General features: G+C 34.6%; 3 protein-coding genes across 4 annotated transcripts; 2 read left to right on the forward strand and 1 right to left on the reverse strand.

The window, feature by feature from the left end:
* Window positions 1–188: 188 nt before the first annotated feature.
* LOC111007331 (putative beta-1,4-xylosyltransferase IRX10L) lies at window positions 189–5,051 on the reverse strand. Of its 2 annotated transcripts, none has more exons than XM_088125469.1 (4): window positions 4,575–5,051; window positions 2,370–2,754; window positions 1,961–2,202; window positions 189–967 (listed from the first exon to the last, which is right to left on the reverse strand). In XM_088125469.1, exons 2-4 carry the CDS (start codon window positions 2,637–2,639, stop codon window positions 454–456), a joined length of 1,026 nt encoding a protein of 341 aa, XP_087981595.1. In that variant the 5' UTR covers window positions 2,640–2,754; window positions 4,575–5,051; the 3' UTR covers window positions 189–453. The 2 variants fall into 2 exon arrangements, with proteins under 2 accessions (XP_087981595.1, XP_022135359.1); XM_022279667.2 differs by having other exon boundaries at window positions 2,370–2,758.
* Window positions 5,052–11,128: 6,077 nt separating this feature from the next.
* LFY (floral meristem identity control protein LEAFY) lies at window positions 11,129–13,746 on the forward strand. The gene is made up of 3 exons (XM_022279592.2): window positions 11,129–12,231; window positions 12,323–12,693; window positions 13,155–13,746. The coding sequence occupies exons 1-3, from the start codon at window positions 11,841–11,843 to the stop codon at window positions 13,503–13,505; spliced, it is 1,113 nt and encodes a 370-aa protein (XP_022135284.1). The 5' UTR covers window positions 11,129–11,840; the 3' UTR covers window positions 13,506–13,746.
* Window positions 13,747–17,822: 4,076 nt separating this feature from the next.
* Window positions 17,823–26,392, forward strand: LOC111006998 (E3 ubiquitin-protein ligase ORTHRUS 2). The gene is made up of 9 exons (XM_022279124.2): window positions 17,823–18,403; window positions 20,833–21,365; window positions 21,762–21,887; window positions 22,581–22,680; window positions 22,759–22,820; window positions 22,942–23,044; window positions 25,054–25,198; window positions 25,300–25,514; window positions 25,597–26,392. The coding sequence occupies exons 1-9, from the start codon at window positions 17,951–17,953 to the stop codon at window positions 25,840–25,842; spliced, it is 1,983 nt and encodes a 660-aa protein (XP_022134816.1). The 5' UTR covers window positions 17,823–17,950; the 3' UTR covers window positions 25,843–26,392.
* Window positions 26,393–27,693: the final 1,301 nt, after the last annotated feature.

The raw sequence follows: 27,693 nt of genomic DNA on the forward strand, positions 1-27,693 counted from the left end.
GAGTGGAATGATATGTAAATTGTGAAAGAGAGATAATGAATGTCGAATGAGTTATAAGTTGGATGACAGTCTGTCAATCTAAATAGATCATAATTTTTAGTAGTTCAGCAGTAAAAACGGTAACGTATTTCCAAATTTTCAGGCATCCCGAGAGTTCACGCGATCTTGTCAGTTACTTGCACAAAATCAACAAAATTTAGATGCATTAAGGTGAAGTGGTGTTATCACACATGATTAAACAACCTTCCTTTCTAACTAGTTTTCCAACATAATTATAACCTTACATCCAACGATTTACCGAACACACGTGCAATGATGCAAATTGTGATATACAAATCCAATGTACACCTCACAAAGATACCACCTTCAAGTAACAGACTCGTCAGGGGTTACAAGGGCAGACTATATTCCGTACCCCCCTCCTCAGAAGAAAAAGAAAAAAAAGGGGGGATTTTACCAGGGTTTCAGGTCACCCACGGGACCTGCGGTCCAATTTAGAATCTTCTCACCGGGCTTGAGGTAGACACTGCTGTCATGAGGCAACTTACGGGCAAGTCCATTGAGGACCTGGTGAAACGCATCTCCTGGTTGAGCAGGCTGCGGGAATAACATTGCTTGTTTCATGGAAGGATTTGCAAGTAGTCTCTGCTTTCTTAATACCATTTCAAGTGGGATGGACGTTAATATTGTGTCCAAGTTAGCAACATCTTTCTCATCTATAAACACTCCAATTTCTTCCCAAGGAATTGCATCTGCGAAGGGCAGCACAATCTCATCTGCTATTATAACAGGGATGCAACCAAATATCACAGCCTCAACCAATCTAGGACTCCAAGGAGCCCATCCAAGCGGGCACAGACAAAACACACCTCGCTGCATATCCTCGTAGTATGTACTTGGGTGCTCTGTTGATATATCAAAAAGAGGATTATCCTTAAAGTTCTCCCACACTGCAGCTCTTGCACCTCTGTTACATTGTCAAATAAAGTTGGGACTCGGATTAGCGAAAAATGCCGTCAAACCTGCTTCTATTTCATCTTCATCTTCAACTAAAACCCATATTATTAGACTCAAGAGTGATATCGCATTTAGGCTTAATTACTAACTCAAATGTTAAATTTTCAAAGCATAGATACAAAAACAAAATCAAACAAACACCGAACGTGGATACCAATCATAGATACATACTAAGGTGTTGATTGAGTTTAGTTTTTAGAAAGAAAAAAAAAACTGTTTGGTAGATTAAGGAGCTGCTTAGATGTATTTTTTAAGAACTGTTTTCCAACTAATCTTGTAAAATTATCTTCTATTCTTTCTAAATTTAAAACTATTCGGTAGCTTTCTATTCTTCTCACTTTAAAAATACTGAATAATTATAACCAAACAATTAACTAAGTAAACATTAAAAAGAAATGTTAAAACACCAAAATATTATTTATATTTTATGCTTTCTTTTTGCAATTAAAAATTTCTTAGAACTACTAAGTAAAACGAATTTTCTACATAAAACAACTGGTTTTTACTTTTAAATATTTAAAACAGCTTGCCCTAGCCTTCTAAAAATGCATATTGTTTATAATTTTAGAACATATTTTGAAAAATATATTGGTTATAGTATTAATTTAAAAATATAAGACATTAAAATATTTCAGACTTAAAATTTAAAAAATAATTAACGATTATAGATGAACAGTAAATTAAACAAAAAAAGAAAGAGAAACATAAACATAGCCAAACATTAATTTTGTTTTCTGCTAGTTTTTGTTTAAAAATGAAATTTCCCTACCAAACAAGATTTTTACATCAATTCTTTAGAAATAGAAAACAGTTTCTGAATATGACTACCAATTCCAAAAACCTAACCTACCTTACGTAATAAACACCTGGTTAAGGTTAACCATGAACTTTGATAGCAAAGCACAAGCACGTGCATTTTGAAAAGAAGGCTTATTAGAAATACCTTGCGTAATAACCACCTTCTGGATCATTTCCAACATCATAGAATAGTCCACGAAAGTAAACAAAGATGGACCTAGGAGTTTTTTCAGGAATGAGGTGGGCGTGCATTTTCTGAGGAGGAGCGTACGGAGGAATTGTAATTGATCCCTCCTTTAAGCAAACATGATTTCGTTGTCCGAAAGTCTGAACCAAGGTAGCACGTTGCAGCAATGGAAGGATTCCTCTTTCAATTGCCTTCTCTTCCTGCAAGAGTCTAATATGTCAAAAAAAAAAAAAACAACAGCTAGCAAAGGGGGTGGAAAAGAAGGAAAGGAGGAGCGAAAATTGGAAATTTTGAAAAACACATGGATCTTATTCAAAGAAGTAATCGGGCCATTGCAAGAGGAGATATTAATAGTTTTTGCTTTTACTTGATAGTGGAAGCAAGCTCCGAAATCATGAGGCACAACAAAAAAGTGATCAGCCCCTTCTGTTCGGTTCCAATAGGGCCAGTTTGAAGAAATAAGTTGTATTGCACTTCTCATCATTCGAGGTGACTTAAACGGTAAAGGAAGACCATTTGGAGTCAGGTCGCAAGTCGTATAAACTGGAGTATAAAACCAATCGGCTTCTTCGGGGTTAAGGGTCCGAACCGGACTAGTTAAAAGAAAGCGATGCATAAAGATCTCAGCTGCAAACATGTGATTAAGGCATCTTGGGTCTTTCTGCAGAATTTTCTTGTTGTATTTGCTAGGGAGCTCGTACACAAACACTTTCAACCTTCCCACTGGATTATCCTCCAAAACATCTCCAGCACTGCCTACATTGACGTAACCAAACATAGCAACTTCAAAACTTCCATGCGAAATAGAACTCTAAAGAGTAACGAGTGAAGACTGATTTATAGTTCTTTACAGATCAATTCCAACATAGAAAGTAGTAGGTTACATTTCATGAATACAAATGAGATCTTGATTTTTTGAGATCTAGGCAACTAAGACAAGACTGTTATTTATGATTTTCCCTGGACTTAATTCTAGAATATTCATATGTACCTGTTCTAAGAAGACTAGGGCTTTACCAAACATGCTTGGTTCTCAAAAATTGGAAACAGAAACTCAAAAGAGAAACATTATTCAATAAGCATGGACGTTCAACATCTGGAGAGAAGAATTAGCAATCAAACACATCAGTTAAAACTTAATGCTACCATTTCACTTAGCCATTTTGTGATACAATAATGGTAAATATCAGATTCTTATTCTTTTAAACGGGAAAAGAAAACATCACATTCTTAAAGACAGAAAGAGTTGACTATCCATTTCTCCTATACTTCTATTCCTGTAACGGGCCTAAAAGATGATAAATACAAGAATATTCTAATATGATTCTATTAGCTTCAAATTTTATCTCTTAGATTTTTGTTTGAATCTTCAATTAGTTTTAAGGATTATTTTAGATGAGCTAGAATCATATTCAAATTATAAAATTAAAGAAATAATAATAAAACTTTGTATCCTTGATGCCTAAGACTTGAAATTCCCTGTTTCTAATTGGATTCCCAAGTCTACTTTAAGCTAATAGGTATTCTAATTGGGTTAGGTCTAGTTTTCTTGAATAAAACCATGGTAAAACTTTTCCAACGAAATACAACTATTATCAGTTTTCTAACAAATAGTTTTTGTATTAAAGGTTGATAGACTCAAGTACAAAATCCTAGAAGGGTTCTGAGTTCTTCTTCTTCTTTTCAATACAAAAAAACACCCTTAAAACTATCAAAGGGCTCGTCTTACTGCACATTGACTAATACCATAGAATAACTGCCAAATCGTATAGCATATGGCAGAGGGAGAACATATGGTGTTGAAGTTGATTCCGCGATCCTGTCATTTTCTTTCATTTTTATCCCAGAGTAGCACCAATAATCTAATTTCAGATTCCAACAAACCTTAATAAAAGACGTTAACCGTATTCCTGTCAAATTATCTTTCATTCTATCATGCCTCAACTAAGTCATTTGCGCTTAAAACTTGCTACTTTATACCATATACTAGTCTCCTCATTAACGAGTCCAATAGTCGGAAGTGTATATAGCGCATCCCTTCTCAAAATAAGAAGAAAATTACGCAGAGAGAGAGGGGCTTGGACATCAAGGCCGGTTTCCGCCAAGCTGCCAGACCCTCGGGTATAACTCTCTTATCTTCTTGATTGTATGTTTACGATCTTACTACTCATATTTCGTCAACAAAAATTCAATCAAGATCAAGAACTTACGCATAACTGTGTTATTCTATCCTTTTAAACAAGGATCTCCAAAAATCGAACAAGAACCAGCTAAAATACCCAGAAACATGGAAGTTGGTCCCAAAAGGCAAGGATTTCTTTTTCTTTTTTTCTTTACTATATATATATTTTTTGGTTGTATTGGTCAATCATATCGCGGAGCAATTGGCCGATATCTAATGACAAATTAATAAATCAGAGCTTAGCACCGCAAAAGCACCGGAAGAGACCACAAGAAAAGGAACTAGAACTGCAGATCAGAAAGAAGGACAACAAACGAAGAAAGAGAATCAAACAAACGCATAAAAGACCGAGTATAAAATTTGTAAAAGAGCGAAGTCATGAAATCACACCTGAAATTCGTTCTGTGTGTTGACTCCTTTCGCGCACGACTGCATCTGTTGTGGTTACGAAGGCAGCCAACAGAGGAACGAAGATAGCCCAGCTCAGAATATTCATTTTTGCAAAGAGACCAAGTATAATGTAAGAGGCGTAAATGGATAAATGTAGACCAAAGTAAAAAATAAGTAGGAAAGTGTAAGCGTTAAGGAAGAAGACGAGTTCTGAGTAGCAGTTGGGGAAATCCTTTTAGAGCAGATAAGCTGGACAATAACGATTCTTGTGGACTGTGAACACAGACTTCATGTAGAAATTAGATCGTGGATTACTTCTAACTTCTAAGGAACGTTTGAATTGGTTATTGGCAGCAAGAATTGGGTTCCAAATTAAACGACTGAAGAAGGATTTCATCGGCGTCCGCCCGTAGGTCTGCATCCCGAACCCGAAAGCAGATACCCGCACCCGACCCACCTCCAACTTCCATCCATGATCCAAGTGCCTTTTCTCAAAAAGAAATTAGAAATATATGTATTGCCCGCGGGCTATTAAATATCTGTGTCGACATTTTTCACATGTCCATATATTCATGAATTATATATGAATTTGATATCAATTCGAGGAGTAAATCGAGATTTCTATAATATTGCAAAAAATCGACAAATTGATAATTATCATTTCAAAAAAAATCACAGTAATATTTTTATCAAAATATTAGCGTAATAAAAAATTCATAAATGATTACATAAAACATAAAATTTTATTGGATTATTTTAACTAGTAAATGATACTTAAAGTTATAATTCAAAATACAATCCACCATTTATAATATCATATTTAAACAAGTATGAAATGCTTGTTACATAATTGAAAAAATATATGAAATATGTCTAGAATGTTTAATAACTCGTGATAATGATGTCAATCCAAATATAACTCGATGGATAAGTCATTTATATCATCCAAAATGTTGATAGACAAGGAGAAATGTGATTTGCGGCTAAAATATTCTAAAGTTGAGGATTTCAAATTTTATCCTTAAATAAATACTTTTTTTTTTCTTTTTACTTTTAAGGTTAGTTAAAATACTATTTTTATGAATTTACTATTTTACTTCCTGCTCTAGTTCATTTTGATTCTTATATTAAGGTTTATGCTCTAAAATATTATAATTAGTCAATTTTTTTTAAAAATTATTTGATTATCTAAAGTTAAAAGTGCAAAATATTAACCGTATGCGGTTGACATACATGATTGGTTGTCTTATTTTGATAACATAGTTCAATTATATTTTGTGAAAGTTACGAATGATTTGATTATAGTCGTTCATGTGAAGACATGTGGTATCATACTCAATGAGTTTGTATAAGAATGAACCACAAAATATTATATATTTCTTTGTAAATCTATTAAAAGAGAAATATTAGTATTTCACTATATAATCATATGTTACTACTCGATCTTAATCTTAAGTAAGTTAAGAACTCCTACTTGTGAGACCCATATTCTTTGATTTACATAGTTCAGCGGGACCTTTGTAACTGATTCAATAATCCTATTATTTGAGGACATAGTCGAACAGAGAGCTCGGAATACAATTTCACAAGATATAATTTACTCATTCAAATTATAGGAAGTAGACAAATAGTTCCTTTAAGTTTTGATTTTATTTACTTTAACAATAACGAGGTTCACCTTTTCATTGACCCGAGAATAACTTACTTTATAGTTGAATCATAAATAAATTGTTTATTAAAGGATCGATGATACATAAGATAATGTCAGATGTAGTTACAGACGTAAAACGAACTTTTGACCAAACTGTAAATATAAACAACTCGGTTGTATGTAGTGATTATATAAATTTACATATCCAATACTACATTACATAAAGTGCAATTTCTTGTTTACAGTAGAATAATGTTGGGTTATTGAGTTTACTAAATTAATTTTGTATCCAGTTTATAATCTGTAGGTGCCCATAAGATTCCTTTCTAGTTCATAAAATTATTGACGGATCAATTATTATGTTGACAGAGAAATAAAATTTTGAAATATTCAAATATGTATTTGATGTATTAGATATATTAAAAAGAGACTAATGTATTTTATATTAGTATATATATGAGAAAATACATGTTAGATATATTAATAAAAATATTAATTTAAATCAAAGCGAGCATAGTTCAGCGGTAATTGACATATGATACGTCATACCTTGATCAAGTTTGACTTCAATCTATTTTACGGCATAAATATGCCACTACAACAAAACGGGTCTTTAATGTCAGTTCCGAACTGACATCAGAGACATTGATGTCGGTTTAGCAACCGACATTGAATCACGTGTCATCGTAGCTAACGATGTCAACTAATCAATAATGTCAGTTGTGAATGGACATTAATATAACCGACATTGTAGTTTTACAATGTCGGTTATATTAATGTCGGTTCACAACTGATATGGAATTACGTGTCATCGTAGGGTACAATGTCGGTTGATGTAAGATGGCGGTTCCTAACTGACATGTCTATTCAAGCAATGTCAGTCATTATCTGACATTGCAATTACCGACATTGTTCTTTCGTAACTGACATTGTTTATATTTAATATTAATGCATATATTCTAAGATGGCGAATCCATCTTTCGTTTTCCCAGAAATATCAAGTAGTGTGCCAATGATATTTGTGCATACATTTTTTCGATGTGCACTACATCCAGACAATGTCGTACATGAAGATTTTTCCAATAATCTAAATAAAAAAAATTGATTTCTTCTTCCAATAACTGCTCGAAAGATCTTCTGATTTACTTCCCTTTTTATTACTTTTACCTAATATGGTTTGAAATTCACTTGTTCTTGTCAAAATTTATTCTCCACTTAAAAGTTTATTCTAGTGCTAGTTTAAATTCTTGTTCGCCGTTGAAAGTTTTCTTCTCGTTTCTATATGGATGGTATCGGGGTAAAAAGCGACGATGTCCGAGGTATGCTATCTTTTTTCTATGTTTCAATCGAATAGATGATGTTTTTTTTCCCACAAATGGGACATGTATGATATCCCTTTACACTGCAACCACATAAATTTCTATGGTCCGCATTAAAATAGCTTTTAACACAACAGTTTGATCTCAATACGCGTCATAACATGAAACTCCCTCAATCCAAAGTTTTTTTAGATCATCAACCAATAGACCTAGGTATACATCTATATCATTTCTAGGTTGTTTGAGACCAGATATTAATGTAGTTAACATCATAAACTTTCGTTTTATGCACAACCATGGTGGGAGTTTATAAATAACCAATATAACTGGCCAACAACTATACCTACTACTAAGATCACCATGTGGATTGATTCCGCCAGTAAATAAAGCTAAACGAAGATTTCTTGGCTCAAAACCAAACTCCGACCAAAGGTTGTCTATTAATTTCCAAGATGGAGAGTACATGGGGTGTCTCAAAAGCCCATCATTTTCTCCTCCTCTATCATGTCAAGCTAACAATTTAGATATTTCGGTAGTTCGAAACATTTTTTGGAACCGAGGAATAAGAGAAAAGTACCACATAACCTTAGCCGGAATACCTTTTTCTCTTCATTGGAGTCCTTACGAAGCTTCCATCTCAATGTTTTGCAAACTGGACATTTATTTTCCTCATAAAGGTCTTTCCCAAATAGGCAACAATCGTTGATACAAGCATGAATTTTCTCAAACTTCATTCCAAAAATACCCTGTCTTTTTGGCTTTATACGTAGAAGTTGAGATTTCATTCGGTTGTGGTTAACAATTCAGTAAAACTTCTATCACTTCATTCGTATTTAGCTTTTATGTTGTATAATTTAAGCAATGCAAATATTTTAGTGAAATTTTTATTGCCTGAGTACAATGATTTTTGTGCATCACCCAATAGTTGGTCAAAGTTTTCAGAATTCTTATTTGTAAAATAGTATTGTGCAGCTTCAAACATCTCAAAATATTGTGTTGGATGAATGATATGACAAAAGTAGGAGTCCCTTATAATAAAAGTAAGAATACTCTCAAAGCGAACATAGCTCAACGGTAATTGACATGTAACTTTAACCAAGAGGTTATGGAAAAAGTAAGAATACTGATTAAAAAAAATTAAATTTAACCTAGAAGTCCCATTATTATTATCATAATTATTTTAGAACAACGAGATTCAAACCTTCCATTTATAGTTAGGGAAATAAGTATGGTCTCCAAATTGCAAATATACCAGACAAGACCAACCAATTGATTAGTATTCTTAATGTGGAAGAATTTAATTGGGAAGATGCGGAAATAGTCCTTCAATATATATATATATTTTTTTTTTTTTCTTGATTGGTTAGTTTGGCACAAATCACTTAATTTTTAAAAAGGAACAGATGATTAAATTGTCTAGAGAATCGTGTTCATGTCTGCTGTTAAAATTTTCATTAGTCAAAGTAATTTGAAAAAAAATAATAGTGTCTATGTCTGCCTATTGGTTAAAGATTGAAATAAATTAGAAAGAATTAAATTCCATGTATGATTGAAAGGAAAAATGTAAGGTTTAAAAAAGAAAAAGGAAAAATATCAAGGAGTTGATAATTAGATAGCAATAAAATCCGGCTGGATCGGAGAAATTAGAAAAGTTGAAAAGCTATCCTCCAAGAAGAGTGCGCGGTTGGGTTGAAAGTTGAAAAGATAACCTCAAAGTCAAAGAAATTAGAAAAGTAGAGTAGAGGGTGAGGGGGGATGGGGGATGGGGCTGGTGCTGGTGCTGGTGCTGGTTGGGAAGAAAAAAGGACAAAACAAATTCAAAGGAAGAGTACTGTTCAGTGTACAGCTGGGTCTGGATCTGGGTCTGGGTCTGGGTCTGGGTATATATACATTACATTTTCATATGAGAAATGAGGCTTAGGTATCATGATGTGTCACTGTGTCATTCGTCCCTTCCTTCTCTTTCTTTCATTCTCAAAAGAAGATAAAAAGACCCCTCCCTATACACTATACCATCATTATTTATCATCGCTGTCAGGTTTTTATTTATTTATTTTAAAATTTTTTTTTACCAACCACACTTTCTCTTGAAATTTCTTTTTCTTTTCATGCCATCTAGACAAATATATAAAATCAAATTTTTTTATAAATAAAATGAATGGTCAATTTTTCTATGGTAGTCTCCTCTCTTAAAGAATCAAGTATTATTCATTTAAAATAACATATAAAACAATTATTAATAATTTTAAAATAACATGAGATTCATAAAATAAAATGTATCAAATTTTGAACGAGAACAATACTTATTATCTTGGTACTAGCCTTTTTCATCTTCTCCCTTGTATTTTTTCAAATTTAACTTAAAACATATCAACATCATAATTATTACACTTGTCAGCAAGGAGTACAAATAAAATGCTGCTTGACTAAGAAATAAGATGATGTATGGTATGTTAGGTAAGGACAATTATCTTTCTTAATATAATTTTTTTTTTTGTGAAATAGAAAACTGAGTCACGAAGCTTAGGCTCAAAACGTATCATATCATACCGATTCGTTGTATTTAACAATACTATTTATACCACCCTCATGTTTAGGTATTATAAGTCTAACACTATTAGTTATTTTACTTTTTATCACTTCTATCTTTATTTTTTATACATATAATATATTACTAGTAATGCACTAACACTATTTTCTGGTGCGGTTCAGTATAAACATTTGTTGCCTTATTTTTGGTTTCATTCAAAAATCACATTTGTTGCGTTATTTTTGGTTTCATTCAAAATTCGTCACATAATAAAGATAATTGTATATTTTCTAATTAATGCGAGACTCTCCCTTCAAACAAAGATCAAGATTTTCTTGGGGGAATCTTAACGCAATATTTTGCCTTCTTCCCCCGATCAAGTAGATAAATGTAAAGTGTTGGAATACTTGTAAAGAAAAATGTGGAAACCATCTGTGATGCGCTGTATTGTAAAAGCGGGAGGGAAGGTTTGGAAGGACTTATATTATTCTCTACCAAAATTTGTGTAGTTGCAGCGGCCCGGAGTTAAGTTGATCTGGTTTCACAGTTTAGGATTGTAGGGTTGGTACAATATTTGAGGCGTGAGAAATAAACAACACACATAAAAACATTAGGTCCATCTGCAACGAGATTGTTTTGTCGCCTTGTTGGACAGGTTTAAATAAAATAGGTACGCCCATATATCCTTGGGCGTAGATGACTCGTTTATGCGACCAAGTGGCCGTAGTCCCTACAATATAAAAGTGGATGCACATGCAAGTTGGAATCTGACAAGAGAATTGGTTTTGAAGGATCGTTTGTAGAAACGTTTGGTACAGAAGAAGGATTGAGCATTGTCAAAATGCTTAGGACGAGAGAAATGGTTTGGGAATATGCAAATTGCAAACCCCCCCATGTTGGACCGGAGAAAAATGTAGAATTGTATCCTGCGTTTCCTGGGTTTGAACTTGAAGATAAAATAGGGAGTAGAAATGGGGAAGGGATGAGGTGTAGGTGTAATGAAAAGAATTGGAAAGGGACTAGCTGTTGTGGTTGTGGGTGGGGAGCCGGAGGGATTAAATTAGTCTGTGTCAAAGTACAAAAGTATCAGCCTTTTCAGCGAGGTCTGGACTGGAGCAAGTGCAGCTGCTTGGCTAAAGGCAAAAATACTGACTTCGCTGAACCCTCTGCTCTGTACTTCCTCCTATTGCAATTGTTTCTTTTATTATTATTATTATTCCAACACATATATTGATGCAAATTACCAAGATGACCCTTCTCTTTTCCTAGCGCGGTGCACAGGATGTATCAAATCAAGCAAGTAAAGTAGCAACCCCACCATGGAGAATGGAGATAGAGTGAAGCGGATACTTTGAAAATACAAACAAAACAACTATCTGCCTGCTGTGCAGGTATTTACATCCGCTAGTTAGTTATAGTTATTGTTACGTTGTTGAAGTTGAAGTCGAAGTTGGAGTTTGTGTGGCTGGAGGCGAAGCAACGTCAGCCGAGGGCATTAGGCGTAATTTGGTGAAGGGTTGCCTTTATAGGGTGCAACAGCTCCCTTCCCACACACCCTTTTCTCTTGTTTTGTTTCTGTGCGTGGGCGGCTTCCTCCCTTAGCCACTTTCTTCTCTTGTCCCAACTCCCAACTCCCAAGCAGTAGAGCACAAGCCACAAGTAAAGGAAGTAAGGTCGGCAAACGAGCGACAGCTTGCAAGCTTGGTTTCTAGTTGTAGCGACCTACACATAGACTTCTCCAATCCCCAATCCCATATTGTATCGTAATGGATCCAGAAGCCCTCTCCGGCACTCTGTTCAAATGGGATCCTCGAGGCCTCCCACCACCACTACAGCCCTACTCCCTTGGGCGACTGGGAGGACTGGAGGAGCTGTTCCAGGCTTACGGTATCAGGTACTACACCGCCGCTAAAATTGCGGAACTTGGATTCACCGTCAGCACCCTCCTCGACATGAAAGACGAAGAGTTGGAGGACATGATGAACAGCCTCTCTCACATTTTTCGCTGGGACCTTCTCGTGGGAGAGAGGTACGGAATCAAGGCAGCGGTGAGAGCCGAGCGCAGACGCCTAGATGACGAGATCGACTCCTCCAGGCGCCGTCACCTCTTCTCCAACGATACCACTACCAACGTCCTCGACGCTCTTTCTCAGGAAGGTCACATATTTTTATATTTTATTTCTCAAGTAAAAGGAATTGGAGGGACAGCATATATATTCACTTAATTTGTTCGGTAAATAACTAACAGGTCTATCGGAAGAGCCGGTGCAGCAGCAGGAGAAGGAGGTGGTGGGGAGCGGAGGAGGAGGATCATGGGAGGCTGTTGCAGTTGCGGAGAGGAAGCTGAAGCAGCGGAGGAGAAACGGAAAGAAGAAGCAGCAGCAGGTGATAGAGGAGGATCACGACGAAAACGACGGAGCTGGGGAGGAGGATCAGGACAATATAGAAGTGAACGAGAGACAGCGGGAGCATCCATTTATTGTAACCGAGCCAGGGGAGGTTGCACGGGGAAAGAAGAACGGCCTCGACTACCTGTTCCACCTCTATGAGCAGTGCCGTGAATTTTTGATTCAAGTGCAGAACATTGCCAAGGAACGAGGTGAAAAATGCCCCACCAAGGTATTTTCTCTTATTTTTCAATTCGATTAACATTAACTAGGCGAGGTCACTTGCTTAAAATTAATTTTAAAGAAAAAAAAAATCGCAAACGAATAGGTTATAGTTTGTTTGGTTCACTTTTGAGTTGGAGGAGTAATAATGAATTTGAATTGAAGGGGGTCCGGTCCGTAGGGCCGAAACAAAAAGTAGTAGAAAGCGTGACAAGTGATGCAGGGAAGGGAGACGTGGAGTGGACTGCGCAATAACTTTTGTGATTTCGTACCGTATGATACTGAGGGGGGCAGTCATAGATGGCAATAGGAAGGAGGGTAAACGACAACGACGTGATAAACTCTTTTTTTTTTTAACATTTAATTAATCTGTTCCACTTCCGCCACTGGGGCATGTTGTTAGTCTTGCTTTATGTACATTACATGATGTAATATGTGTGTTTGTGTGTGTGTTATAATATAAACAAGCAGGTGACGAACCAGGTGTTCAGATATGCTAAGAAGGCGGGAGCAAGTTATATAAACAAGCCGAAAATGAGACACTACGTGCACTGCTATGCGCTGCATTGTCTGAACGAGGAGGAGTCGAATGCATTGAGGAGAGTTTTCAAAGAGAGGGGTGAAAATGTGGGAGCTTGGCGACAGGCATGCTACAAGCCTCTGGTGGCCATAGCGGGTGCCCAAGGTTGGGACATTGATGCCATTTTCAACGCACATCCACGCCTCGCCATTTGGTATGTGCCTACCAAACTCCGTCAACTCTGCCATGCCGAGCGCAACAGCGCCACCGCCTCAACCTCCGCCGATCACCTCCCTTTTTAATCAACTTCTCAACACGTCTACACACACATCATACCTGCCCCGTCCCCTACGTTTTCTTTTCATTTCATATATAATGTAATATGTGTAGACCCCATCCGCTCCATCAAATTTAACATATACAATATATATAATATAATATCGTCTTGTGTGTGGGCCGAATCCAATTAGGTGGTGTAGTATCACATATGTGTGTCCAACTAGTTCCATCCTCGTCTCCTCTTCAACCCGGCCTATCTTTAATAATAATACTTGGGTGCACCGTGCTCACCTTTCTCTCCTATAACAGAGGAAGGATAAGATTTAGTTCTTCCCACTCACATTATTCAAAGATTATCAATTTTTTTCGTATTATTATTTTTTAATTCCCTCAAAACTATCCAACCAAAACCCATCATCTAACAGATCTCATTTGGTTCTTCCTGGGGGTAAAGTTATCGGGTTGGTTCAGTTTTCGAATAGAAAGAAAAGCCCGATCTGATTGGTGCTATTAATTAAGCCAGCCCGACCTAGTTCGATTTTTTTTTTTTCTGTAGGTTCAGTTTCTTCTCAAGAATTAAATCCACATCTAAAATAATCAGTAATTTCTCCATTAACTATTAGGTACCGGTACTCAAAAAAAAAAAAAAAAACTATTTGGTACCGAAATTATTCGCTTCTGATTTATTTCTAATTGTTGTTTCGTTGCCCCCACTAAAAATAGATTAGCTAATTGAGGCAAAATGAGGAACGAAAGAAGAATACACCCTTGTTGATTTTTTAAAGTTCATAGTCATGAGGTCTGGAGAGAAAATTAAGTTCACTTGAGCAAAATATACAAAAACAACTTCATTATTTTGAGTGCCACAACCTTTATGCTCCATTTGTATTTCAAAATCAAATGAATTCTGTTGTTTTGTAGATGGGATCCATGTCGAGTTTTGCAGAATTTCATAGAATCTCCAAGTAAATTAACTATTTCAGCTCCTTATATTTTAATCTAGAATTAATAAATTTAGATTAAAAGACTAAATCAGTAAATAAAACTATTTTCTTTTCCTTTCAAACAAACACCCAAACAAATAAATTTAATTTAATTCATTTCAAATCATTCTGGTTCCAAATATGATAAAAAAATTTAAAATCATTTCTCCAATTTCAAATCACGGAATTTAAAATCATTTATTGAACTTTCTTGACGTCTAACAGGGTGTTACTTTTTATTTATATATTTTTGGGCCAACTTCTGATATGACAAAAAAAAAATTAGCAAAATAGTAACCATGTTTTTTATTTTTCAAATATAGCATTTTTTTCCAAAAAAACAGACGCTCACGTATTAAATGACAACGTTATCCTGCAGACTCAAACCCAAGCCCAGAAAACCTTACGTTTCGATTTCCTCTGATTTTCATATGATATATTATTGATATTCGTGATTGATATACTACTAATATGAGTGTCTGATATACTGCTGATATCATAATCTCATATACACCTAATATGAGTGTGTGATATACTATTGATATATATATTTGCGATATAATATTTATATGTACGTCGACATATTACTGATACGAGTGTTTGATATACCATTGAAATGAGTGTTTGATATATTATTGATGTGATAATCTGATTTACATATGAATTTTGATTTTACTTTAACAGGAGAATGAGTCGGCTCAGTTTAAAAAGTAAAGTCAAAACTCCGCCCTAGACTCGACCACTAAAACTTGCTTCTGGCCCAACCTATAAGCCCAACTCAAAGAGTCAAAATTGAATTGGGCTTCAACTGGTCCTTTAAATCGGATTTGAATGGGTCCATGTGATAAATTATTGTTTTAAAATAAAGCTTTTTGAATATTTGAATTTGTATTTTTATTTGATTATTTCGTACCATTTTTGTTTATTTTTTTAGAAGGTTATCAAAAATTTTTGTTATATCATATTGGTACAACTTGGTCATTTTTTTAATAAATTGTATTATTATATGAACATAAAATAATTTAGAGAATGAAAAATGACAATAAAAAACACCAGTAAATACAAACTAATTATAATATATTATTATATTTGATTGTATTGTCCTGGAGAGTAAAATCAGCCTACCACGTGGACCAATATCAATTGGGTGCTTTCTAATATCGAGTTATCAGTGGATAGTTTATTTTATAAGGCATACTGATCTATAAGCTTGCACCTCTATGTAATGTCTCTTTAGGCTGGATATCGAGCTAAAATATGAAACCAATCATAAATGTGCAACAACCTCTGGAATGTTTGTTAGAGAACGAGCTCTCCTCCAACTCCTATAAATATACACCAACTCTAGACCAGACCTTGGAATGATTTGAACATTAGAGTTTTTGTTTATTGTGTGCAATTTTTCTTGCCTATCTCGCTCTGTGTAGCTAGGTTAGAGAAAACAAGAAGGATGATATAATTCGTTTTTACCACAAAAATGAAAGCTAATACTTGAATTGTCACTCAACAAATTGTCAAACGCTTCTATAATAAAAAATGTGAAATATGAAAATTGAGGATTAAATTTTTATCTAATTTACTAAAATGAAAGCTGGTACTCCAATTATCACTCAACAATTTGGCAAACGCTTCTATAATTAATAATGTGCAATATGAAAATTGAGGATTAAATGAAATCTAATCTGACATATTATAATTCAAATGGTTGGTAATATAATAATGTCTCATCCTACGCGGTAGGTCAAACAATATTCTAATTGAGTCTTAGGGGCACCACAAACGCAAATCTCTCTAGCTTTGTTGACCTGAACTATAGTGGGGAGAGTGATTTACAAAATTTGGCAAGTTAGTTTAGTTAAGCTTTTTTTTTTTTTGTCCTTATTCTTTGAAATAGATTAGTTTTATTGTTCACTTAAAAGAAAAAATCTTTAGTTTTAAACGTTTAATTGTATTTGTTTATTTTGTTTAACGAATAATGAGAAAATTAAAATTTGCTCGGACAACGACGTTATAATCATGGTTATGATGATAAGAGTATCAATATTCCGTACCATGCATTCACTCATCATTAAAAGAATAAAAAATGCCATACATTTAACCTCGAAGAGACAGCAACATTTCCACACCACTATCAATGAACAATCGCAAGAAATGTACTGAAAAAAAACAAACAAAAAAACAATTGCCAGAGAAGAAAGGGTAATTAACCTTCCACTTTTTTCAAGAGCAATAACTGATTACTGACTCTACACCGCACACCCTGTTTTCGTATCATCATATTATCATACAACTGTCTTTTTTAGCGCCATACCATAACTGGCCATCTAACTTTTGTTTCTCTTTTCCCAATATTTTCCAATCACTGCTTTTCAATTTTGAAACTAAACTATACTCTTTTATGTTTTTTTTCTCATTATTATATTATGTTAACAAATTTATATTCCGCCAACGCTGCACTATGCTTCAATAAAACATGCACCATACTCCCCACATTTGTTACTCTCTTGAAAAATAAAAACAAAATTAAACTCTTATCTTTAGATTACGAAACGGACAATAAAAATCATTATATCACGAAACAGACAATAAATGAACGATATTATCAAGACATTATTATGCTAAATCATGATGATTCTTGTTTTCTTATTAAATACTTATCCGTTTCATTTATTATAATCGAGTATTTAGTAAGTGATATATCAAATTTAATACGACAAAAAAGATAATACGACAAAACATATAGCTGCACGTTTGTTAGTTGACATGAATTTTGTCGTTACCACAAAAATATATATATTCCCAATGACAAAACTTCTACTAAAAGGGATCAAAATAAATAAGAATGATTTACAAGAAATGAATTCAAATCTATGATGACTACCTACATAAGAATCAAATTTCCACGTATTTTATTGACAACAAAATATACTAGAATCAGAGTTGTCCGATAAGAATAGTAAAGGTCGGGAGGATATATATATAAAAAAACTAATAATTTTTTTTAGTACAAGAGTGTGGATCAAACTCACACCTGATAATTTTTGAAGGGTTTGAAATATGTCAAAATGTGAATAAAACCCAGCAATTTGTTGAACTAGAAAATGGAATAATTCCTTTGCGAAAAAAAAAAAAAAGAAAATGGAATAATGTGAATAAACGTAATCCTTTGTCAAAAAAAAAAAAAAACAATAATAATAAAGGTAATCCTTCCTCACTCTCCAGGTCCAGGTCCAGGTCGAGTTGTCCTAATTGTATATAATAGACTCGCCCGTATGTGATTGCTCCCGAATTTCAAAACAAGAACCAAAAGTTTCAAAAGCCCGCCGTCCCTTGCACATTCTCCTATAAAATCCATTATTGCAGCGACTAGCCGGCACGATGCGATCATCCAATCCCAATCGTTTCAATCGTCTATTCACACGGCTCTGTGCGTCGGGTCTCCCTCTATCTTCACCTTCCCGTCCTTCCATTTGCACTCCACTCTCATGGCCCAGGTTTCTCAGCTGCCCTGCGACGGAGATGGCATTTGCATGCTCTGCAAGGCCAAGCCTTCGGACCTGGAGACCATCACTTGCAAAACTTGTGTCACCCCCTGGCACGTCGCCTGTCTCTCAAATCCCCCTGAAACCCTTGCATCTACCCTTCAATGGGACTGTCCCGACTGTTCCTCCCCTCCCGGAGATGTTCCGCTTCCTCCCCCCACTGCGCCTTCTAGTCACTTGGTTGCTGCGATTCGAGCCATTGAGGCCGATGCCTTCCTTACTGATCGTCAGAAGGCAAAGAAGCGCCAGGAGCTCCTCACCGGGAACTCTCACTCCGACAAGGATGATCGCGATGCCACCAACCGCAAAAGTCTAATAGGGGACGACGTTTTGGAATTGTTTGACGAGAGATTGAACTGCTCCTTCTGCATGCAGTTACCAGAAAGGCCAGTCACAGTAAGTTCCTCGTCGCATCTTTGTTTCTTCTTTGATCACCCACACCGCCCGCTCTTTTCTTTATGTCCTTGTATTGGTTGCAATCATCTTTTTCCGTGTCTTTAGCTGTCTCTGCTACAACGAATGATGTTTCATCTTCCATCTCATCTATTTTTATTTGTGATTCACTTTCTTTTATCTCTGTAATTTGTAATTTTCATTTTTACAGTCTCACTTCAATTTTCATCTCTTCAATAGCTTGAACTAAATGAAACAAAATGCGATTGTTTATCGTGGCATTCATTTATTTCTTCTGACTTTAGGATTTAACAGATTATTTAATGCGGTTTCCCTTTTTTGTATTAATCGAAGTAATTTTCTGGTATCTAATGCGAAACACTGTCTCTTTTCGTCTCTGCAATTTAACCCATTAAGGCTCGTAATTAGAGTCTTTTTTGCCTTCAATTGCAATTTATCGTTTTTGCCTTGGCCTCAGATAGCGGATAATTCTGTCAATTAATGTCCATATGCGTTTTAGGGTGTTATTAGAATTATCATTAATACCAAAAGCTAAATGAGAGGTATTAATTTATGTTATTGTTATATCACACAAGCAAACCTTCATCAATAAGCTTGGCCCATTAGATTGAAATATGTCGTTGATGTATATTTTGATCATAGGTTATTATGGTAATGTTGATACAAAAAATGAATTTTGTCCCTCAAAGTTGTAAACGACAAATTGTATATGTTATACTCTGTCATTCATTCTTTTAAGTTTTACTCATATATCATATCCTCTCTAATACGTTATGGAAGTTTTGATAATGCTTATGCAAATTTTGGACAGAGCATTTTTTTGTTGATAACTGTCTGGATGTGCTCATCATAGTTAATATGGAGAAAGTACTGCAAATCTTATGTTTTTGATATCTGCTTCCTATAATTTTACGGACTTTTTCTAAATTTGCTGATCCATTTACTTTCAGTTTATTAAAAATTGTGTCTTAATGCTGACCAAATAGAGGCTCAACCATCCAAGTATAAATTAAATTGATAGGTAAGAAAGCACCTGGTAGTAGGATGGGAGTCTGTTTAATTTTTTGCCGTGGTATTGGTTTTGATAATGCAACAAATAGTGTTGTAATATGAGCACAATCATTCAAATATATATATATATATATATATATATATATATAAATCTGTTTTGATAAATTAATGTAGCATTAAACCCTAGTTTATAGGTGACACGAGAATTAATCTAAGAAGATTGATTATGGTTATATAATGCATCAGTCGTGTAATATGAGTTGCAATCAACATTATTGTAACTTGTTTGAGAAGATTATTGGATTCTCATCTTTTGACAAAATGTTGGTTTTTACACTTGAATGTCTAGTATTGATTGTAAAAGTTTGAGATAGTATTGTAGAGGTTTGTAGTTTGAACCTGTTATCTTCGTTTTAATATTTCATGTAAGGTTCATATAGACTGGAGTTGTTTATTCATTTTTGCGATAATGGTGGCTGCAACTGTATATTGTGTGGGTATGTAAATGGGAAACCTTGTTGTTAATTATTGTACAAACGTTATCTACAGCAATATCAATGCCAAATTCACTGTTGAGTCTGTTGGCCAATTTATGTGGAAGAAATTAAAGATGATGCTTTGTGTTAGTGTTTTGTTGGAGAGTTCTCCGTTCATGAAGCAGGTACAGTCAGTGGATCAGTAGCCAGACTTATTCTTGTATTATTTATGTTAATCATAGTAGTAAGTTAATTGAAGCTAATAATGATGCTCAAATTGATATTACTTGTGCCAGATTTGGGTCCTAATTCAAGGAATTTTTCTTAGAATGTTGTGTTTCACTATCTGAAATGCATTATTCTGTTAGAAATAAGTTCGTTCAATCATTGAACATTTCTTTTGTTTTTACCATTGAAGTTCTAATGTTCAACGAATACTTCTTAGAATGTGGTGTGCCAGATTTGTTTTTACCATTGAAGTGCTAGTTTTCGAAGTTGAACCTTTTCAGTTGTATAGTTTAGCCTTGGAATAGAAATGAGACCAATCTTTTGTAAGACTTCTTATTCACAATTATTAACTCAATTTTTTGAGGCATGATGTTTCTATCTGCCCAGGTTATTTTGGTGCATATGTTTGTTTATATCTCCTATAATCTTGTTTAGTCAATCTGTCAATAACTTGAAAATTTGTAATTGATTTGTTAAGTCTTTCCTTTTGTTAATACGATGTTTTGATGAGTAGTTAATTGCCAAACCCTTGTTGATTTGATTCCTATTGGATTTTATCTTTGAAATTATAGTATTATTGCCGACTACTTTAGGCATCTTGTTCACGTGAAAGTATAATATTAGGGGATCATCTTTGTCTATCAATTTGATAAATTTAGTTTATACTAATGAGAACATGGCCATGTCGTTATCCAGACTCCATGTGGCCACAATTTCTGCTTAAAATGTTTCCAGAAGTGGATTGGACAAGGAAAGAATACTTGTGCAAAGTGCCGTTGTGTGATTCCCTCCAAAATGGCTAGCCAGCCCCGTATTAATTCTACCCTTGTAGTGGCCATTCGTATGGCTAAAATGTCAAAATCAATTGTTTCTGGAGGACCTCAGAAGGTTTATCATTTCGTCCACAATCAGAATAGACCAGATAAAGCCTATACCACTGACCGTGCACAGAAGAAGGGAAAGGCTAATGCTGCAAGTGGAAAGATATTTGTTACAATTCCATCTGATCATTTTGGTCCTATTCCTGCTGAAAACGACCCAGAGAGAAACCAGGGTGTGCTTGTTGGTGAATGCTGGGAGGATAGGCTAGAATGTCGTCAATGGGGTGCTCACTTTCCACATGTTGCAGGTATAGCGGGGCAGTCAAGTAATGGTGCACAATCAGTGGTTCTTTCTGGTGGCTACCAGGATGATGAAGATCATGGGGAATGGTTCCTTTACACTGGAAGGTTCTTGTCTCCGTACTTTATTCATTTGTTCCATCCCTGTCTTTGTTGTTGGGTATGAAATCTGTCCTTGTTTTTCCCCAGTTCTGCTAACTTTTAACAAGCCAGGTAATCAGATGGCTTGTTCTTGCATTAGATAAACTGATGATGGACTATTCAATTCATTTTCGTTGTTTAGTACCATTCACTTATTGTTGCTGGCTTTCTTTTCCATTATATATTTCCTTCCATTATATTGCTTGCTTATAGCTTCTGAAGATTTTGAGCTGTTTGGTACAGGGTAAATTTGGAGTTTATTTGTTCATTACCTTAATAACTTTTCTTCTTTTTTACATTATTCGGTCATTATGCATGATAAACCATTATTTTTGTTGGTTTTTCATTGGAATTATATTGCAGTGGGGGTCGAGACCTTAGTGGGAACAAGCGTACGAGCAAGGATCAGTCCTTTGACCAGAAATTTGAAAAATCAAACAAAGCCCTACAAGTTAGTTGCTTGAAAGGTTATCCTGTTAGGGTTGTTAGGTAGGTGGATACAAATTAATACTTGATCTCTGTGCTTTCTGAGTTTTATATTTCAATAGATGTACTTTGTTCTTTTGTAGCCCATTTACTTATTTTGAACCTGTATTCTTATAGCATATCTCTCCCTTTGAAGACAGTGCCAGAACCTGGCTTACTGTGCCGTAGGTCTCTTGATTATTCAATTTCTACATAATTTTTATGCCTGCCCTTCAGTTCGCTCTTTCAACTAGCAAGAGAGTTTGTGACTCAGAATTTAAGATAGGGCGAGGAATTATTTGACTTTTCTACTCATATGGAACTTGAAAAACTCATGGTTTAAAATGGTCTCATTGATTTTATGTGCTTTGTGTGATTATAGTTGAACTTTTCATTTTGAAACTAGAGAAATGCAGTAAAATTTCTGTTTTGGTGGAGCCTGTTAAATGTGTTTTTCAATATTAGGTAGAGGTACGGGGAAGTCAGAAAACTTTAGCTATTTTATCTGTTATCTGTTACTTGTCAAAACTGCGCCTTTTTTTTTATGCCAAATAAGAAGCTTCTTGTATCTTTTGTTGTGGTTGCATTACAATTGGACATGCCTTGGAAAAACTAGCGTTACTTTTGGCTTCTTTATGTTGTATGTTTGAGTACGTTTCAATTCCAACCTGCGATCTGAAGTTTATTAACGGCATATATTAACATTCTTGATAACAGATCTCACAAAGAAAAGCGTTCTTCATATGCTCCAGAGAAGGGGTTGCGGTATGATGGGATTTATAGGATTGAGAAGTGTTGGCGTAAAGTTGGAATTCAGGTATTGAAGCTATTTTTTTCTTTCCCAACCTGCCATCTGCCGAACAGATTATTGATTCAATGTGTATCTTGAAACTAGGGCTTTAAGGTATGTCGGTATTTATTTGTTAGATGCGACAATGATCCTGCTCCATGGACAAGGTTTGTGTTTTCTGATCATCTAATTGTTTCAACTTCCCAAATGGTAATTTGAAGTCTCCGGCTTATGGCTCCAAGGCCTTTTCCTTCATTAGACAAACACTCAACTAGTTTTTAACTGCAGCGACGAACATGGAGATCGACCTAGAGCATTACCTGCAATTCCAGAGTTGAAAAAAGCGACAGATATTACGGAGAGAAAGGAAGGTCCATCATGGGACTTTGATGTGAGTATTCTCTAATTATGTGCCACTTGTGAGGCATCTCCTTTTCATAACGGAACAAGCATATCTTTGGCTTCTGTTCCTTTGTTTCTAATAAAACAAATTCATAAGAAGAAAATAATGAGCTTTCTATGAGTTCAGGGTGTTGGTGGTTTTAGATGATATTGGAATGGGGAAAAGTGTTTTTAGCTAATCAGAAGTAATTAACTTTTTTTTTAAATACTATTTAAAGATGTTTTTCAAAATTATGAAATTATTTTAATATATTTAGTTTGTGTTTCTTCTAAATGTGTAACACATTTTTAGTTAAAAACACTTCTATCATAAGAGCATCTCAAACTCGCCAGAACTAGAAGTTCATTTAGTCATGTCATAACATCTTCACTTTTCATTTGTTTTATGTCATAATTTTATGTTCCGTTTCTATCTGGCCACCATTGTTTCTCATCCCCAGTTCTAACTTCTATTTGATGATATCAGTCTCCTATCATCCTCCACCCACATGAACACGACCTTTGGTCTCTCTTCTCTCTCTCTCTCTCTCTACCTAACATCTTCTGTTTTCCTGGGCTATTACAAATAGACACCCAATTATTTTGATTTCAATTGTTTAATTTATTGAAGTTTCTTTATTTCTTATTCTTAAATATTATTAAATTTGTTTAATTATCATTTATTTGTTACTCTTCATTTTTTTAAAAAAATGTTTTTGAAATATTAACCAAACTAAAGAAATAACAACAAATATATTCATGTTTTTTTTAAAACAAAACTAAAATTCCAATTTTGAACTTTAATTTTACTTTGGGACATGAATTGTATCAAACTTCATAAACACTTGACAAATATTTTTTCAACTATTTTAATGCATATTACATATTTTTACATTATATCCACTAAATTTGATATGTTTTTACATTGTGTCTTAGAAATTTTCTTTGAGCTATATGAAAAAAGAACAAAGAATAGTTATCAATAAATACTTTTTTTTTTTTCTCGAGGAACAAAAAACAAAAATAATTAACAAACATATTCTTTATTTTTAGTTATACAAAAATTAGAAATAAGAAATAGGAAACAAAATACTAGGAATGAAAACTAGAAACAAGAATGTTATCAAATGAGGTCTAAAATACTTGTCCTATTGTGAACACCAGTTTTGAGGTATAAATGAGGTTATTTCTCCTCGCATTCATTTTCTTTGAACTCTAGAAGGATTTGCCATCTTTTAAAAAAATGATTGTAATTTGCTTTAAGGTATTGGTGTATTTAAAAAAACAAATTGTTATGTTATTTTCATTGATCTTTTAACATTATTTTCTTTTTTATTGTTTTTAATTTTAAAAACTGTTAAAAAATATATCTTTAATAAACAAGTATTTTGTGAAAACATGTTTTATTAATATTTGTTTGTAAAAATAAAATGGACATTTGTATGTAAACATAACTTCCTAGTAGGCCTTTAATTTCTGGGACACTTTCAATTTCTGAAAATACAATTATACATCTTATATGTTATTTCCTTAAGTTCTTTTTTCCTTTTTTTGAAATAATTATTTCCTTGAAGCTTGATACTTAATCACAATACATAACGATTATTGTGTGCCATCCTGAGCATAAGTCAATTGGTTTAGGCATATAGCTTTTGACTAAAAAGTTAGAAATTTGAATCTCTACCTCGCATATTAAACTAAATGAAGAACATTCATATCTATAATTCAAGTTTATTATTGTTTTGAAAAGGTATGATTTCACTATGTGTACTTGTATATTTTGTTTGGAGTATCATTGTTCATTTGAATCTCTAGCTTGTGAAATTGAAATTTGCAATTATTTTACATTTGCCTGGTTTAGTCTTAGTTCTTTTAAGTGTGGTTATAGCTTCTTGCAGGATAAAATGTTTTTACCACTATTGTTTTGGTTTACCGACAATTTTCGTAATTTTATCTAAGCTATCGAGTAAATTAAGTGTTGTGTAGTAAAGATATGAGCCATCTGCAAGTTTATTTTAGGAGAAAGATAGTCGGTGGAAGTGGAGCAAACCTCCACCGACGAGTAAGAAACCAGTTGAAACCGAAGATTCAGCTTCTGGGAAGAGGTCAAGGAGAAAAGTTAGGCAATCGCAGAATATGAGCGTTAGAGAAAAGTTACTGAAAGGTTGCGTTCATAATATTGAATCAAGTCGTTAAGAAATAAAGGCGGTTTGGTGTTAAGCTTTTTAATATTTTTCCATTGGCTACATATTGGTGTATATACAGAGTTTAGCTGCCTTATTTGCCGGGAGGTGATGACTCTGCCGATCACTACGCCTTGTGCGCATAACTTTTGCAAGTCATGCTTGGAAGGTGCTTTTGTGGGCAAGACGTTCTTGAGAGAGAGAAGCAGTGGTGGGCGAGCTCTTAGATCTCAAAAAAACGTCATGACTTGTCCTTGTTGCCCGACAGATATATCTGATTTTCTACAGAATCTTCAGGTAATAAACTAAGAAAGATTATTTTTGTTTTAGTATGCAGAAAATTGTTCCTTTTTCTGAGATGGGGAGTTGGTATTAATAGGTAAATAGAGAGTTGTTGGATGTGATCGAGTCGTTGAAGAGTAAGATTGAAGAAGGGGATACGTCGGAGAAGCTGTGTGAAGAAGGGACAGACGGGGAAGAGGAGGGAAAAGAGTGCAGTAGTCCTGTGGGTGTGGAAACAAGAAAGCGAGCAAAGGTGGTGGCTGATGGTGGGGAGGAGAATGGCGTGGGCGGTGATGGAGACGATTCGCCCTCAAGCCCCCTCCACGTTGATGATTTGGAGTGAACGCAAGTGTTGGTTGGGCCAATTGGGCTTTTTTTGATGGGCTTGGGTAGCAGCATAATTTTGGGTAAGATGTGCGTCTCCTGTCATTTGATCTGAAGACGATATCAGGTGGCAATGCTTTTTTAATTCGAGACGCTAGACAAACACAGACACAGTTTTATCATTTTGTTTTCCGGAACTTGTGTAAATGGGTCAGTTGTAAGTTGTAATACACAGCGGCGGTCATCATGGGTGGGTTGGAATGTACTTGCAATACACAGCGAATGTAGTTGTTATGAGGGGTCATTCCCGTTCCAACTGATGGATTCTCTTGGTCTTGATTTTGGTTTGAACATTTGGAGAAAGGTGCCGAAAGTCATGGTTCACTAATCATGGGCCGTAAACGTTGACAATTGAGCCGAAAGACCCGAGTACCACTCGTCGGCCGCTCTATTATTTTATTTTTGAAAGAAACCCATTTAATCTCCCAATGTTTTCCGTCCTGTAATTTTATCACAACTTTAATTTGTCTCGGAATCAATTACTAACTTCCTTCTGGTTTTGTGATTTATATTTAGCAGTAAGATCAGTTGTTAGGAGTGCTAATATCTGATAATTTATTATTTTTTGGAACTAAAAGCAAATTCATGAAGGTTATAGCTACAGTATCATGTACCATTGCAGAAAAGATAAAACTTGGCTTCTTCACTAGTAAGGAGAACTCGTCTTTATCACTATTGAATATTTAACAACTAAGAGTGAGAAATGTAAAAATAAAAATTTATTTTAAAATTAATGAGTGGTCAAATATTAAGGGTGGTAAGAATAAAATTGTTCCTTAACGGTGAGTAGTTAAGTTTTATTCTTGTAGAAATACGTGGAGTTTAGTCTTCTTTCCATTATAATGATAAAAAAAAGTAGGTAAAGTGTAGACTTTGGTTGTTCCTGTGAAAGGAGCTTAAATTGCAAGGTGTGAAACAAACTTTAATTTAAGTCCAGCACACACGGCAACTGGAAGTACGTCTGAAAGCGGGAGTTGGTAGGCGGGATTCAGCCGAATTGGATGACCCTTTGGTTGGAGCGCTCCCCACAAACCACATTATCCTTTTCCATCCACTTCCTCTCTACTCTTGTGTATACTGTTGTTTGCTCATATCCAACTTCCAAGGGCCAACTTCGGTTAGCATCTGTCTTGTTATTAAGGGCCAAAAGTGATCAAATTTTGGAATCTATAAAGTTTTTTTCTTCTTCCGACTCCCGAGACAACTTTAGGTTAAATATATATCTTGTGCTTAATGATATAAAACTAAATTGTGCTTTCTTTGTATCATTGAGATAAGATAATATATTCTCCATCAAAAATTCATGGGTTCGAATCCCAACTCTACAAGTTGTTGTATTAAAAAAATTAAAAATAGAAATAACAAGCATGAAATAATTATCAAACATATTTTATTTATTATTTTTTTTCAAGATACAAGAAACATAAAATAGTCACCAAATAATTTTTTGTTTCTAGTTCTAAAAAAACTAAAAACAAAAAATAAGAAGGGAGAACGTTACCAAACAGGGTCTAAATATCTTCTAAACTTCTACTCTACACATTGACATTACAGTAGCTACTTTTTCCATCAATATCGCCAATGCCCTGGAATTCAAAATTCCAATAATGTTAGGATTATTGAAGTCATAATTTTCATATCTGTAGAAGTGCGAGATATGCAGCTACCATATTTAACAAGAGAAGAATGTGTTAAATTATTAAGTTAGATAAAGTACGAAGTGGGTTCTATTCGCATGACCTTATATGGAAGCTAGATTTTAAATGTCGATGTCGATGGATATCTCTTGAAAGACTATAAAAATAAGAAG

Source organism: Momordica charantia, assembly GCF_013281855.1.
Source record: "Momordica charantia cultivar OHB3-1 chromosome 6 unlocalized genomic scaffold, Mcharantia_2.0 BLBB01000006.1, whole genome shotgun sequence".
Lineage (NCBI taxonomy): Eukaryota > Viridiplantae > Streptophyta > Magnoliopsida > Cucurbitales > Cucurbitaceae > Momordica > Momordica charantia.

Coding starts and splice junctions, on each gene's coding strand:
- LOC111007331 (XM_022279667.2), bottom strand. CDS start 4,680: ATGAATATTCTGAGCTGGGCTATCTTCGTTCCTCTGTTGGCTGCCTTC. Junction 2,203..2,369: donor GAGCTTGCTTCCACTATCAA/GTAAAAGCAAAA, acceptor AGACTCTTGCAG/GAAGAGAAGGCAATTGAAAG. Junction 968..1,960: donor GAAGGTGGTTATTACGCAAG/GTATTTCTAATA, acceptor ACAATGTAACAG/AGGTGCAAGAGCTGCAGTGT.
- LOC111006998 (XM_022279124.2), top strand. CDS start 17,951: ATGGCCCAGGTTTCTCAGCTGCCCTGCGACGGAGATGGCATTTGCATG. Junction 22,681..22,758: donor GGCGTAAAGTTGGAATTCAG/GTATTGAAGCTA, acceptor TCTTGAAACTAG/GGCTTTAAGGTATGTCGGTA. Junction 23,045..25,053: donor GTCCATCATGGGACTTTGAT/GTGAGTATTCTC, acceptor AGTTTATTTTAG/GAGAAAGATAGTCGGTGGAA.
- LFY (XM_022279592.2), top strand. CDS start 11,841: ATGGATCCAGAAGCCCTCTCCGGCACTCTGTTCAAATGGGATCCTCGA. Junction 12,232..12,322: donor CGACGCTCTTTCTCAGGAAG/GTCACATATTTT, acceptor AATAACTAACAG/GTCTATCGGAAGAGCCGGTG. Junction 12,694..13,154: donor GTGAAAAATGCCCCACCAAG/GTATTTTCTCTT, acceptor ATAAACAAGCAG/GTGACGAACCAGGTGTTCAG.